The 13189-nt window shown below is 37.2% G+C and overlaps 1 protein-coding gene across 17 annotated transcripts in view; it reads right to left on the bottom strand.

The window, feature by feature from the left end:
• CNTN1 (contactin 1) overlaps nt 1-13189 on the bottom strand; it is a 225682-nt gene that overhangs the window by 20022 nt on the left and 192471 nt on the right. For all 17 annotated transcript variants that reach the window (XM_085536184.1, XM_085536156.1, XM_085536165.1 and 14 more), the window contains 4 exons: nt 11696-11845; nt 8183-8253; nt 6612-6846; nt 2831-2934 (listed from right to left, as the gene is read on the bottom strand). In XM_085536184.1, the coding sequence (XP_085392310.1) occupies nt 2831-2934; nt 6612-6846; nt 8183-8253; nt 11696-11845 (560 nt within the window). The remainder of the gene's footprint in view (nt 1-2830; nt 2935-6611; nt 6847-8182; nt 8254-11695; nt 11846-13189) is intronic.

The raw sequence follows: 13189 nt of genomic DNA, 5'->3' as shown, positions 1-13189 counted from the left end.
CTCAGTAAGTTTGCAGATGACACCAAGTTGGCCAGAAGTGTTGATCTGCCTGGGGTTAGGAAGGCCCTTCAGAATAATCTGGACAGGCTGGATTGCTGGGCTGAGGCCAGTGGGATGAGGTTCAACAAGACCAAGGGCTGGGTCTTGCACTTTGGCCACAACAACCCTAGGCAATGCTACAGGTTTGGGGGAGAGTGGCTGGAAGATTGTGTGGAAGAAAGGGATTCACAGGTGATGGCCAATGCTCAGCTAAATATGAGGCAGCAGTGTGCTCAGATGGCCAAGAAGGCCAATGGCATTCTGGCTTGTATTAGAAACAGTGTGGCCAGCAGAAGCAGGGAGGTGATTTTCCCCCTGTACTCAGCACTGGTGAGGCCACACTCTGAGTACTGTGTTCAGTTTTGGGCTCCTCACTACAAGAAATACATTGAGGACCTGGAGTGTATCCAGAGAAGGGCAACAAAGCTGGTGAGGGGTCCGGAGCACAAGTCTTATGAGTAGCAGCTGAGGCAGCTGGGAATGTTCAGTCTGGAAAAGAGGAGGCACAGGGGACACCTTATTGCTCTCCACAACTGCCTGAAAGGAGGATGCGGGTGCCCTCTTCTCCCACGTAAGTAGTGACAGGACAAGAGGGAATGGCCTAATGTTGCGTCAGGGGAGATTAAGGTTGGACATCAGGAAAAACTTACTCTCCAAAAGACTGGTCAGACAGTGGAATGGACTGCCCAGGGAGGTGATGGAGTCACTGACTCTGGAGGTGTTCAAGAAAAGTTTAGATCATAGAATCACAGAATCATAGAATCACCAAGGTTGGAAAAGACCTGAAAGATCATCCAGTCCAACCATTCACCTATTACTAATAGATTCCACTAAACCATGTCCCTCAACACAACTTCCAGTCTTTCCTCGAACACCCTCAGGGTCAGTGACTCCACCACCTCCCTGGGCAGTCCATTGCAGTGCCTCACCGCCCTTTCTGAGAAGTAATATTTCCTAACGTCCAGCCTGAATCTCCCCTGCTGTAGCTTGAAACCATTCCCTCTGGTCCTATCACTAATGACACAAGAGAAGAGGCCGACCCTCAGCTCACTACAACTCTCCTTCAGGAAGTTATAGAGAGCAATAAGGTCTCCCCTGAGCCTCCTCTTCTCCAGGCTGAGCATTCCCAGCTCCTTCAGCCTCTCCTTCTCCTCTCCTCAGATGCTGTACTAAGGGATAATCTTGGAGGTCTTTTCCATCCTTGGTGACCACATCATTCTTTCTTCTTCCCCTGATGCTCCCTGTCAGAAACTCAGCTGGCTTTAGGTAAAAATAGTGCAAAATAAAAATGTGATCTAAAATGGCTATGAGAATGTTCTCTCACCATGTTCTTCTCCCAGCCATCCTCAACATCCTTCCATATGTCCTGCCCCACATCACAACTTTCAACATAATTGCCATGCTCTATCACTGCTGCAACCCCAATCTATCCAGCATATTTCCAGACCTCTTTGCTACTGGTATTTCTGCATTCCTATAAGCTCCCTGGTGTGCACCTGCTCAGAATGTCTGGGTTATTCACAGCACCAAGGCTTCTTGCTCACTTTCTGAACTGACAGTCCAACTTGGAAGTGCAACTCTGCTACATGGTAGCAGGGTTGAGCTCACAGTTCCACATTCTCCACCTGCTCTCATATCTGACCATGATTTTTTCTATTAGATTCTAGTTGCACAACTCATATGAAACACCAAACCAGTGTGCTGTTTTAGTAAATTAAAAGTTACAGTTGATGATGTCAGTGCCTTTATTTCAAATCTGTTTCCTGAGCTTATAATTGTGCTTATAATTTTCTGTGCACATTCTGACGAATCAACAATTATTAATCCTTTTACATATGACACTGTGCTAGTTCCTACTGAGATCTTCACTATGATCTGCATCTTGTTACAATATCCCCAAAATATTACATGCCTCTCAAGGAGAGATAAATAGAAATAATGAAATATGGAGGAAAGTATTAGTATTTAAAAGAACATTCATTCATATATTTCAGTCACGTACACACATTTTATGACCCTCTGTTCATTTTGGAACACAGAAGCTACCATCAAGCAGCTGACGACTTAAACTTCAAAGCAAATCACTAACAATCTAGTGCCCAAATCCCTTTTCTGCAGTGCAGCCAAAGTAAGCCAGCTGAGTTCATCAGCATCTGCTGTGCATGGATGATGTAAGAATTCCCTGCCATGTGGAGAGCTACACGGTCATTTCTAGTTGCAACCATCCCATGGCTGTTGTCAACTTTGTAAAAGGACGTGAACAATTTTAACCACTATGACCACTTACTTTTGGACCAGAAAAACATACCTTGAAGCTTTTTCTCATACAAGGAATAGAAAACACAAACAAAACATTGCCTTGCACAATAAAACTGTACCCGTTCTACAGGATTATATGCATATTTCACCTTGTTCTACTTAATAGAGTTGTCAGTGAATTATATTAATAATTGTTGATAATTTAAATGGGTCATGAGTTACAGTTTCATGTCTCTGTTGACAATTACACTCCAAATTTAATTTCAATATGTTTTGAGAAGGTAACAATATGCATTTGATTACATAACATAAACAGACAATATTATTTTATGATATAACAATGACTTGCAAATGTCCTAGTAAGGAAGTACAGAGCACCAAAAATAATCTCTTTTTTGGGATGTGAAATCTGGACAGCAAACTTAAGACAAGTGAACCCTAAAAGCTGGAATGTTATAATAGGAATTACCCTTGCATTTAACTATGGAAATTAAATTAATGAGAAAATGTGCAGTGTTGCAGCTAAACTCACCTGATATCCTTCCACAGATTTCTCAGTAACGTGATGCCAAGAAACAGAAATTTCAGAAGATGACAAAACTTTCACACTCACATCTGTAGGTACCTCAGTTGGAGCTACAAGATAGAACACATGCTAAATAACCAGTTTCATTTGGTGCTATTGTTAAACTTATCTACAGGGACTCATCTCAATTTAGTGTTTTGTATTATTTTCAGGGGGTCAAGTGTCTTAGTCTTTAACCTGTTTTAACTTGTGTAAACTTTAAATTCAGTGATGATCTGTATGGGAAAGGACTATAAAAAAACAGAGCAACGATTCTTTACTTGGCTCAGATTATGTATTTTTATGCTTGAAGAGATTCCATTTGTGTAAATTAAAAACTGGCTTTGACAAAGAACTGAATGAAGCATCCAGTGATCTAAATTGGACAGCAGTTGACAGATTAGAACATATACATATGCACACATACACACATATATATGTATTAAGCTATCTACACACAATGATACAAAGTTTTCATATGACCAGATATTGATGAGCTGATTAGTGGCACATATAAACTTAAACATACATGTGAAATAATCCAAGAGCACCCTTCTATCAGGCACATGTCTGAGAAGTGATTTTGTTTTGTTTTTTTTTTTTTGGATACCAGCCAAGTTAGAATACAGACCACAATAGTGTGACGCTTTTATTTAAGAAGGTTGTAGATAAATTACAAAAAGCTGTTAATTTCACTGTTGCTTGTATTTTAAATGAGGTAAGGAACTTCAAAAGCGTAAACTTAGCAATGTTTACAAAAGATAAAGTTTTTCAAGCTAAGAACAGCACCCTTTTGTGAATCTTTTGAAACAAGTTGCAACAGACAGTCATGGCAGCCCGAGCTGAGGAAAGCTTTCATATACTTAATCTTCTAACTGGGCATCATGTCAACTATGCATCAAAACAGCCAGTGTTAAGAAAAAAATCAGCTACATCTCATATGAAAAGTATCCTAGGTAACAAAATAATTTTATATGCAAAGTAACCTTTTGTAATTGTCTTTCAGTGACTGTTAATAATGTAAATGAGTAATTGAAAAAACGATGCATTATTGCAAAATTGTTTTTACAGTGACAGACATTTAGATAAGCAAGAGGCTGTGCACTCACTAGCAGTCATTACTCTCTACTAGCAACGGAAGGTATGACATGCAGTTGTCAGATATGGAACTTGGCTTAAAGCATGTGGGAAAGCGGAAGTTCTCCAGCAACAAAATTTAACAAAGATGCCCACAATTATAAATAGACACACAGATATGTTACAAAATATACAACTAACTAGAAATACAGTCACTGTGTGTATATATATGTATGTATGTGTGTGTATGAATGCTTGTAAATAGTAGTATGGAATACTGTATCACCGTATTACTTTAAAATCCCTCTGCTGCATTTGAGAAGCTGTGATTTCTGACAGTAGTAAAATCACTTGCTGATTCAGAGGTACAGAAGTACAGGTGGAATAGATGTGATCATCTAATCAGTGTTAGAATCTTCATTTTAATTAATTCATATTAATTACAGAATTTGCCAGAATGTTTCATATTGAAATTTTCCAACTAACAGGGATTTTGCTGATACAACATTCTAAATAGTATTTCATCTGCTTATGCTTATTCATGAGCTTGAAATTTACATCCCTATTTGGCATCTATGTTCTATAAATGTTTGCAGTCTTTCCTGAGCCAGAAAGATGACATCAGTTGCTCTTCTCCAGACCTCTAATTCAGTAATTCCATCAATTAAAAAAACAACCATAAAAACAACAATCAAATGTGCTTCCAGTAAATGCTCTTCACTAAAAAAGAGCTGTCATAGCACAATTATCTTCTTTACAATGTAACTTTACAATGTAAGGCTGGGAGGCAGCAAGCACTACAAAGTGCCAAGGGGACTTTGTACAAGTTCTGATGGAAGAACAGAATGCTTTTAAAATTAACTTTCTTTACATCAGTTGGAAAATTCCTTCTAACCTGTCCTGCAGTTCCTGTGTTTGTAATGGCCAGTAGTCAGGTTGCAGCTTTGCACAGCAGCTTTTAGCGCTACTGGAAAGGTTTACAGCACCACAAATCTGACATTTTTTTTGTGCTTCGTGTGTTTGAAATCTATGAAAGAAGTAGGTTCTCTGAGCTTCTACTGCATTTGCTGTCTGTATCTGCCATCATTTGTTCTCAAGTGTTTCTATCAATAATGTGACTGAACTTGGCTAAAGTCTATGCTTGAACACCAAAGTGATTTATTTATCTGGAAGCTGGCACTAATGAACATTTGCTTTTCTACCACCTTTTGGAGCTACTAGACTCTGCCATGTCTCTGAACTTAGAGAGCTATACAAACACATCCCCATCCCTGACACAGTTAGTATAATCCTAACATAAATACATGTGAGCTTATCGGTCCACTGTCAATAATGCCTCTGAGAAAGGACGGATACTGAAATGTTATTTGGCAGTTATGGCTTTTATTATACCACAGCAATTTATTAACATATTTAGACAATTGCAGAAACATTAAGAATTTTCTGCTGTTGAAGATGATATCCTGAAAGGTGTTTTTTGTTTTGTTTTTTTTATAAAAAGGATTAATATTAATCTCTTCAGCTGTTGAAGATGATATCCTGAAAGGTGTTTTTTGTTTTGTTTTTTTTATAAAAAGGATTAATATTAATCTCTTCAGCCAGCTAAGTGTTGCTAGCTTGAATCCTGAATTATCGTATGAAACAAAAAGGACTACTTTATCTTTTCTCTGTGTGTGGGCAATTTGTGTGCAAAGTTCCCATTAGTGCTGATGGGAATCATGAACATAAATCTCCCATAAAATACACAGAATAAAGAATAGAGTTGGAAGTGTGAGAATGTGGCCTTGTTATTATAGCCCTTCTCTTGGCTTTTTTGTCTAGATCTGCTGACTTTGTGAAAGAGATTCTGTTCTACAGAAAGAAAAGGATATGAGCAATTCTTTGGGTTTTGGCAGAAATTAATAAACTATACTTTTCTAAAAACAGTCTTGAGTGATTACATTGCAATTAGGATCTTGTATATATTTCTTCTGACTTAAGGTAAACTTCTGGTGCTTACCCTCCTCCGATAATTTTGGAAATGTAATTTAACTTCAACCATAACATCACAGCATGTGAAATAATTCCAGCAAGAATTAAGAAAAAGAATTTAGAGGTTTTTATTAAATTATTCACCTGGTACTTCTAACATCCAAACAAGAGTAAAGGATGTAACAAAGCTGATTTATATTAGACTCTAAACATACTCATAATGTAACTAAATAGAACTCAACTGTCATTGCTTCACAGTTTTGGGGCAGAATTCTGATAGTGATCTATTAGATCAACAGGCTTCAGCGTGGTCTGTTAGGAATTAAAAAACCATACACATGTCAATCAGATGTATTAAGATCACAGAGGCAGAACTGCCGGATAATGATGAAATTTTTTTAGATAGCAAATACGAAGACTATATATATCCATTTAATTATTAAATCTTTTAAAAAGTATGAAAAATTAACACTTCTGCAGATTGCCCGTTAAGACTGCAAGTATAACCAAGTAATCTCCAGCACTTAGAAAGTAGAGTTCAACGTTATTTACTATGAACAGCAATCATTTGTGAGCAAAATACATTCTCCTTGCTCAAGGACAATTGCTATACTAATTAGAGACAGGGAGCTGGTTCTCCCTAACGTAGTGCTGATTTGAACCTGCAGTGTAAACATTATCTAGTAAAATTAGTACTCACCATCTTGTGCTGAATAAATGACAGCAGTGAGACTGAAAGGCCCATCCCCTTTATTGTTAAAGGCTTTCACTTTTACTTGGTACTGGGTAGAAGGAGGCATTGATTCATCCTTGTGGACATAACGGCCAATTTCGGGATTAGTAACTGTAACTCTTCTCCACTCTTTCTCACCAAATGGCTTGAAAGCCACTATGTAACCAAAGTTATTGCCATAGTGGTATTCTCTTGACAGAGGCTAAAAAGGCAAAAGACAAAACTCAGATTTTTGTAGCTGATCAAACAGAAGGATCTCTAAAGAAAACTACGTGGATTCTGAAAAAATACTGGTCTAAAGTTCAATTTTCATATGGTTTGCTTCTATTGTTTGCTCACATCCCCTACTGAAAAAAGTACCGCTTTCATTATCATAGAATGGCCTGGGTTGAAAAGGACCACAACGATCATCCAGTTTCAACCCCCTGCTATGTGCAGGGTCGCCAACCATCAGACCAGGCTGCCCAGAGCCACATCCAGCCTGGCTTGAATGCCTCCAGGGATGGGGCATCCACAACCTCCTTGGGCAACATGTTCCAGTGCATCACCACCCTCTGTCTGAAAAGCTTCTTCCTAATATCTAACCTAAACCTCCCCTGTCTCAGTTTAAGACCATTTCACCTTGTCCTATCACTATCCACCCCCATAAACAGCTGTAAGCCATTATGCAGATCTGTAGTAGTAGCACACCTGCTGCTAGTACATTTTAAGGTCTTATTTCTCCTCCAAACTCACTGCAAGACACATCAAGCTAATGCCTACAGAAAGAAACCAAGAGCAGCTGCGTATCACAACTGTTGTCAGTTTGTCCTAGGAATAAGCAAAGGAGGATATGAAACAGACACACTGTGCAAATATGTGGGTATATGTGCATACGCAGAGATTATTTTTGCAATACACAGAGAGAAAAATTAAGTGCCTAGTTTAAATTATATTCATTTATGTAAAGCTAGTGATTAAGGAATCCTGCCTGTGCAATTAATTGAGATGGACGTATTCAAAGAATAATTAATCCTACCTCTTTTTAGTCATGATGGAGAGGGTACCAGTTAGTTGTTTTAAGCTACCTACTTACCTAGCTACTATCTGCCAAAAGTTTAAGTGAAAATGACTTCCACTTTCAGCATGAACATTAAAGGTATCTATCCAAAGATATTTCTCAAAACTGTAATTGATGCCCTATAACTAGGAATACTGAAAAAATTACAGAAAATTTTCTACTATAAAATTTTTTGCTTCATTTAGTAAAGCTCTATATTCAGTGATTCCTCCTCTGTCCATGGAGTCTCAACCAAAACTATTAGCACATGTAGTGCAACCAAAATAATGTCAGTAGCTCATCTGAAGGCTGACCAAAATCATCCTTTCAAAAGAGAATTCCTGCATTACTTCTTCATATCCTGTAAATCTCACAGAGATGAAACATATTCTTTTGTGGTAAAGTAACTGGAGCAATACAGACCTTCCATGCATCTCAGGACCAACAAAATCAGACCTGTGGAATTATATGTTTAATTTCATCTCAGTGAAGTACCTACCATCCATGTTATTGTCAGCTCTCGATTGCTTCCACCTCCTCCTCCAACATCAGAAGGAGCCACATTAGGAGCTAGAAAAACAGAAGAGACAAGAAAAATAACTACAGAGTATGTAGTCAGTAAGAAGAAAGCAACAGTATGATTTGCTTTTCTTTTTACCAGTAAGTCCAATGAGCACATGTGGCCCACAAAATTAAAATAATGATAGCCTGTAATAGCTGTCAGTCTGTGGTCTTACCAAAACTAAAGTATAGCTACTGCAACAGGAAACATGCCAGTTCAAACTATAGTGAGCAATCAATCATTCTTCTTTTTAACCATACACTCTACAAATATTTAATTCAATATTTAGAAGTAGAACACTAATTATAGGCCTCAATAGAAAGACAGCATGTTCTTATGTCTCCTCAGATGCTGATATTCCAAAGGCTCAAGTACCCAGGGAATAAACATTTATTTGTTAACAGACTGCAATTAGTTCCACCTATTTTAATGGATTTACTCACAGCGTGAGCAAAATGAGTACATGTTTGAAGCACTGCCTTCCTAGTCCTATTCTAGTTTAGATGAATGGCAGATGTCTTCTTGATTGGCATGGGTAGATATTAGGAACCAAAGCTTGCCCAGTACTTAAGTAATTTAGTAATCACATTTTACACTGTTGTTCTATGTGATGCAATAAACTCTGCTAATCTCTCACTGGTGCAGTTGAATGGTAAGGTAAGAAAGATACTCTCAAGGGTTTGTTAAAAGTCATTCTAATATTTTTTTCTGTCAAACTCCCTACATTTATATTTCTGTAAGATTCTGTCAGTACCTAAATTCTCTTAACTACCATAAACAGCTAAAATCTATTTTCTCTCTGGAATCCAGTATAGACATTTCTCCAAAATTTGTTTCTATAATGACACACAGAAAACACCCAGCAAGAACTGTCTAATTAATTCATGACATATTTACACTAAATATGATGATTTCATTGCTATTGTCTGTGGTGGTTTTGTATTTACTCGCTGTCTCTCAATAAGAAGGATATGCACAGTACTGCTGGAAAAAGCAAATGATGGTTAAGTCTAAATACTGTGCATTAAATGAGACTCAGGTGATCATGCATTAACTACATGGACATTCTCTGTGTTAAAACATTCTTATATGATCAGACATTTTCTCCTATAAATCAGTAAAGGTCACAGGAGAGTAAGAGGATAGATCTTTAGTGGTCTCCCTCTACTTAAATAACATGTTTGCTGAGGTCTACTGCTAGGGTCACTTGGGAATAAAAAGGAAAGCAGAAAGGAATTAATGTATTTAGAAAGGAAAAAAAAAAAAAAGTAAAAATAAATTTGAAATCAGAACCTTCATTTGGTGCACAGTTTATATTTTTTATTCTGGCCTTCCAGAAAGAAAATCAGTGGAGAACGAGGCCAAACATAAACTAAAGCTAAAATAGAATCATCAGCCTTTGATCAACTGAGTTTCAAGAAGTCACTGTGAAATACGGGTGTTACTGATGAAGAATGCATGTTTTATTAAAAGAAGGATCTCTCTTCCATAGCACATGCTCTTGGCATGCTAATTAAAATGTTATTGAAATTAAAGTTATCTTCAAGAAGAGAGACTTCAGAACTGAAAAAGACACTGATAACATTAGAGTCGAATGAACATTATCTGTCACACACAGTACGACATGAGACACAGCAGTTTGCTGCTGTTTCAGAGATGCAGCACTGTTTGTTGCTGTTTAACACAGAACAAATGCTAAAAATAACAGCAATGTATAGAAGTGGGCTGTCTAGGGAACAAAATACTTAATTTCTTCATTTTAAGATGAAAATGCACACACAACCCTATTCTGTAGCACCCTGGAGAGTGATAATGCATCCCAAATGCTATTGTTGCTGCTTATAAAAATTCCAGCTTCTGGCAGGAAAAGTTCTTGGGCACACAAGTTTATCAGCAAATAGTTACTGACTTATATGCTCTTGTAGCATTGCAAGAAGTCTTTACTAATTCTTAGGATACTACACTGGAATTTTGCTTTGCTCCACCATGAATGTCTATCAAAATCTACCAAAGATGACAATGGTGCTGTACATGGGGAATGGGACAGCAGCCTAGCAGACTACATTTTGCAAAGCATTTCATCCTGCTAAAATAGTGGAGCATAAGCAGTCAGTAGGGCCTTGGAAAGGGGCTAAAACAAACTTCATGAACGTGGCAAATTCCAATCTGCAGGACACCACCATGGTCACCACCTGTGAGCATTTCTTCTGAGCCCCATGCCAGTCCTTAACCTTTCTGCCTCTTTCCTGACATTTCAAAAATGGCTGTTGTGCACTCAGAATTACAAGGAGCATTTCCAGATTTCTCATTTAGACCCTTGGGCTGTGTTCAAATACAGTTGTTGAGTCAGAAAACAGACAATATTAGTAGTCAGTTTTTTATGAAGTGATTTTCTTCTACTTTGAGTATTGAAATTCTGTGCACATTTTCTTTCCCTGACTAATTTAACCGATTTGTATTTTCTTTCTTCCTAAGCAAGTTTTTAAATGGACTAAATGTGGATCCTTATTAACAAATGATTTCAAATTTGCAATGCAAATGCATTTTAAAATGCTATCTAATGGCAGCAGTAACCTATCTGCTCTAATTGCAAAATTTAATTTTCTAATTTTGGTTTTGCATTTTTATTTTGTAATCACAAGCCATGGGACAAAGGCTTTCTAAAAATCATAAATATCTCACGGTTGCACATGGGTGCTAATACGCATTCAGGTGGATATACTGGTACACAGGCTTTGTAGGATAAAGCCATTTTGAAGTGATACATCACTTCCTAAAGCACTGCTGTTATCTCCTTTGTACAGTTCAAACAGAATGTATTATCCTCCTTGTTCTCAAGAATCCAATTTAAAATGGACCTGTCTCAGCCTAGAGGGTATCCTTAAATAGTTTAATAATTTTAACACAGAGCCATTATACTGTTATGGGTTTTTGCCATGTCGAATAATGCCACATCTCTCATGTAGAATAAGAAGAAACAAGACCAAGCCTGACAGATACATAGCATTATATGGTAAGACAAACATCTTGTCATGCATCTTTTAGTTAAAAATAAACCAAACAGCAAAAGGACATTTTCTTGTCAAAAACACGCATCTGTTTTTTTTCTGCTAAGCCATGAATCTTAATGTCAAGCAAGTGCATGTGTTTACCCAACATCAATCAAAGAAGTGGAGGGAGTCTCTGAAAGATACAGCACGACTATTTCAATATTGGAGACAAATTTGCTGGTTTTATCACTGTGTTTTCTTTCTGTCTGCTTTAATATTAAGATATCTAGACAGTCTACTATATCTATCAGTCTATCTAGACAGTCACTACTACTAGTGACTACATTTTCCGAATTTGCTTCTTATAAAATCCTTCCAAAAATAAAAAAGACAAAACAATTAATAAAAATGTGAAAACAAAGAGGACATTTAACAAAATTGACATTTTCTGTTTACATACGAGCGCCTTCAGTTCTGATTCTTTGTGAGGGCATACTCGGTTCCCCTGTTCCCAAAGTGTTTGTTGCTATTATCCGGAACTCATATTCCATCCATGGAATTAAATCAATCACTTTAGCGGATTCCATGTTTCCTTCAATATCTGATGGATCTAAAAGAGATTGAAAGTTGCTTTAGAAAATCTCATTTTTACAATGGAGTCAGTCAAGAAAGAGATTTTTAAATCCACAGAACTGCTACTAGTCTACAACCACACACAGCCAGCTGGAGCACTACGTTACACAAAAGGGATGCCATGTTTTATAAGGAGTACTCCTGGCAATGGCTAGAAATTTGGAAGTTATAACATTATCTTAGATGCTTAGATAAACCCTTACATATTTTTATGTTCAAACTGATTGTGAACTAGCAAAGGAAGTACATTCAATTATTTAGTTATCCTTATTAGTTACATATACTGGAGTTGTGGAATTTCACTTTACCTACAGAAAAATACAAGGAGAAATGTGTAATGCAAAAAGAATAAAATACAAGTTAATGACATATGCAATAGCTAGACAGGTGTAAATTTTGGGACTGATCAATTGAGAAAGAGTAGTTTATAAAATGTGATTGTATTTTGGTGCACCTTACTAGTGAGCATGTTACAACCTGCTAGGTAGTTCTGATTCAAGAAGAAGCATTCTTACATATGTCCTGTAAGATGTACTCTATCCAACTCATGACACTGTGTGTATAACTCAAGGATAGCGAACACTCTACATCCATGGAAAGACAGAGGATTTTCATTTCTTGTATGGGCCAACAGAGCTGTCTGTCAAACTAAAATCTTGGGTTCAGAGGGAGATGAGAAATGATGTACTCTGCACTGGGAAGGTGGCAGGTTTGGAATTAAAATATGAGTGCAACGGCTGCCTAAAAAAACCCCAACAAAACCATGAACAACGACGTAAACATTGGATAGTGACACAGCTTTCATTCCAAAGCCTTGAAGGAGAAAGGAAAACTCTTTCTATTTCTTTCCATCTGTCAACCACCTTCCTCATCATTATCAAAATTATTTTTCTGTCCAGACAATAAAGCCATTGCAAAACTCCTATGGCTTCCAAACATAATAAAAATCTGTTACTCTTTCTTCTGCGATTCTTCCAATCTCTCCATTTAATCTTGCTGTGCCACACATTCCCAAAATAACTATGAAAACTCAACACTTTGAAAATACTCTGATCCCCTCAACCTGAATAAGCAACATAAATGTAAACAACTTTTTACATAACCTATTCACACATATTTCCATACTGTCAAGCAGAACTCACTTCTTTCAAAAAAAGACCAAAACACCAAACAACACAACATACTTGGTATTATGCAACCTGAGATGATTTACTTGGCTTGGTTGTAACAATAACAACAACAAGATTTCCAAAGTGCAATGCCAAAGTATAATTTTGTTTCACACACTGAAAGTTGATGGCAGTAAATGACAGCCTAAATA

Source organism: Coturnix japonica, chromosome 1 (assembly GCF_054131305.1).
Source record: "Coturnix japonica strain WE chromosome 1, WE-NBRP24, whole genome shotgun sequence".
Classification (NCBI taxonomy): domain Eukaryota; kingdom Metazoa; phylum Chordata; class Aves; order Galliformes; family Phasianidae; genus Coturnix; species Coturnix japonica.
Note: the sequence above shows the minus strand (reverse complement) of the source record. Positions and strands in the feature narration are given on the sequence as shown.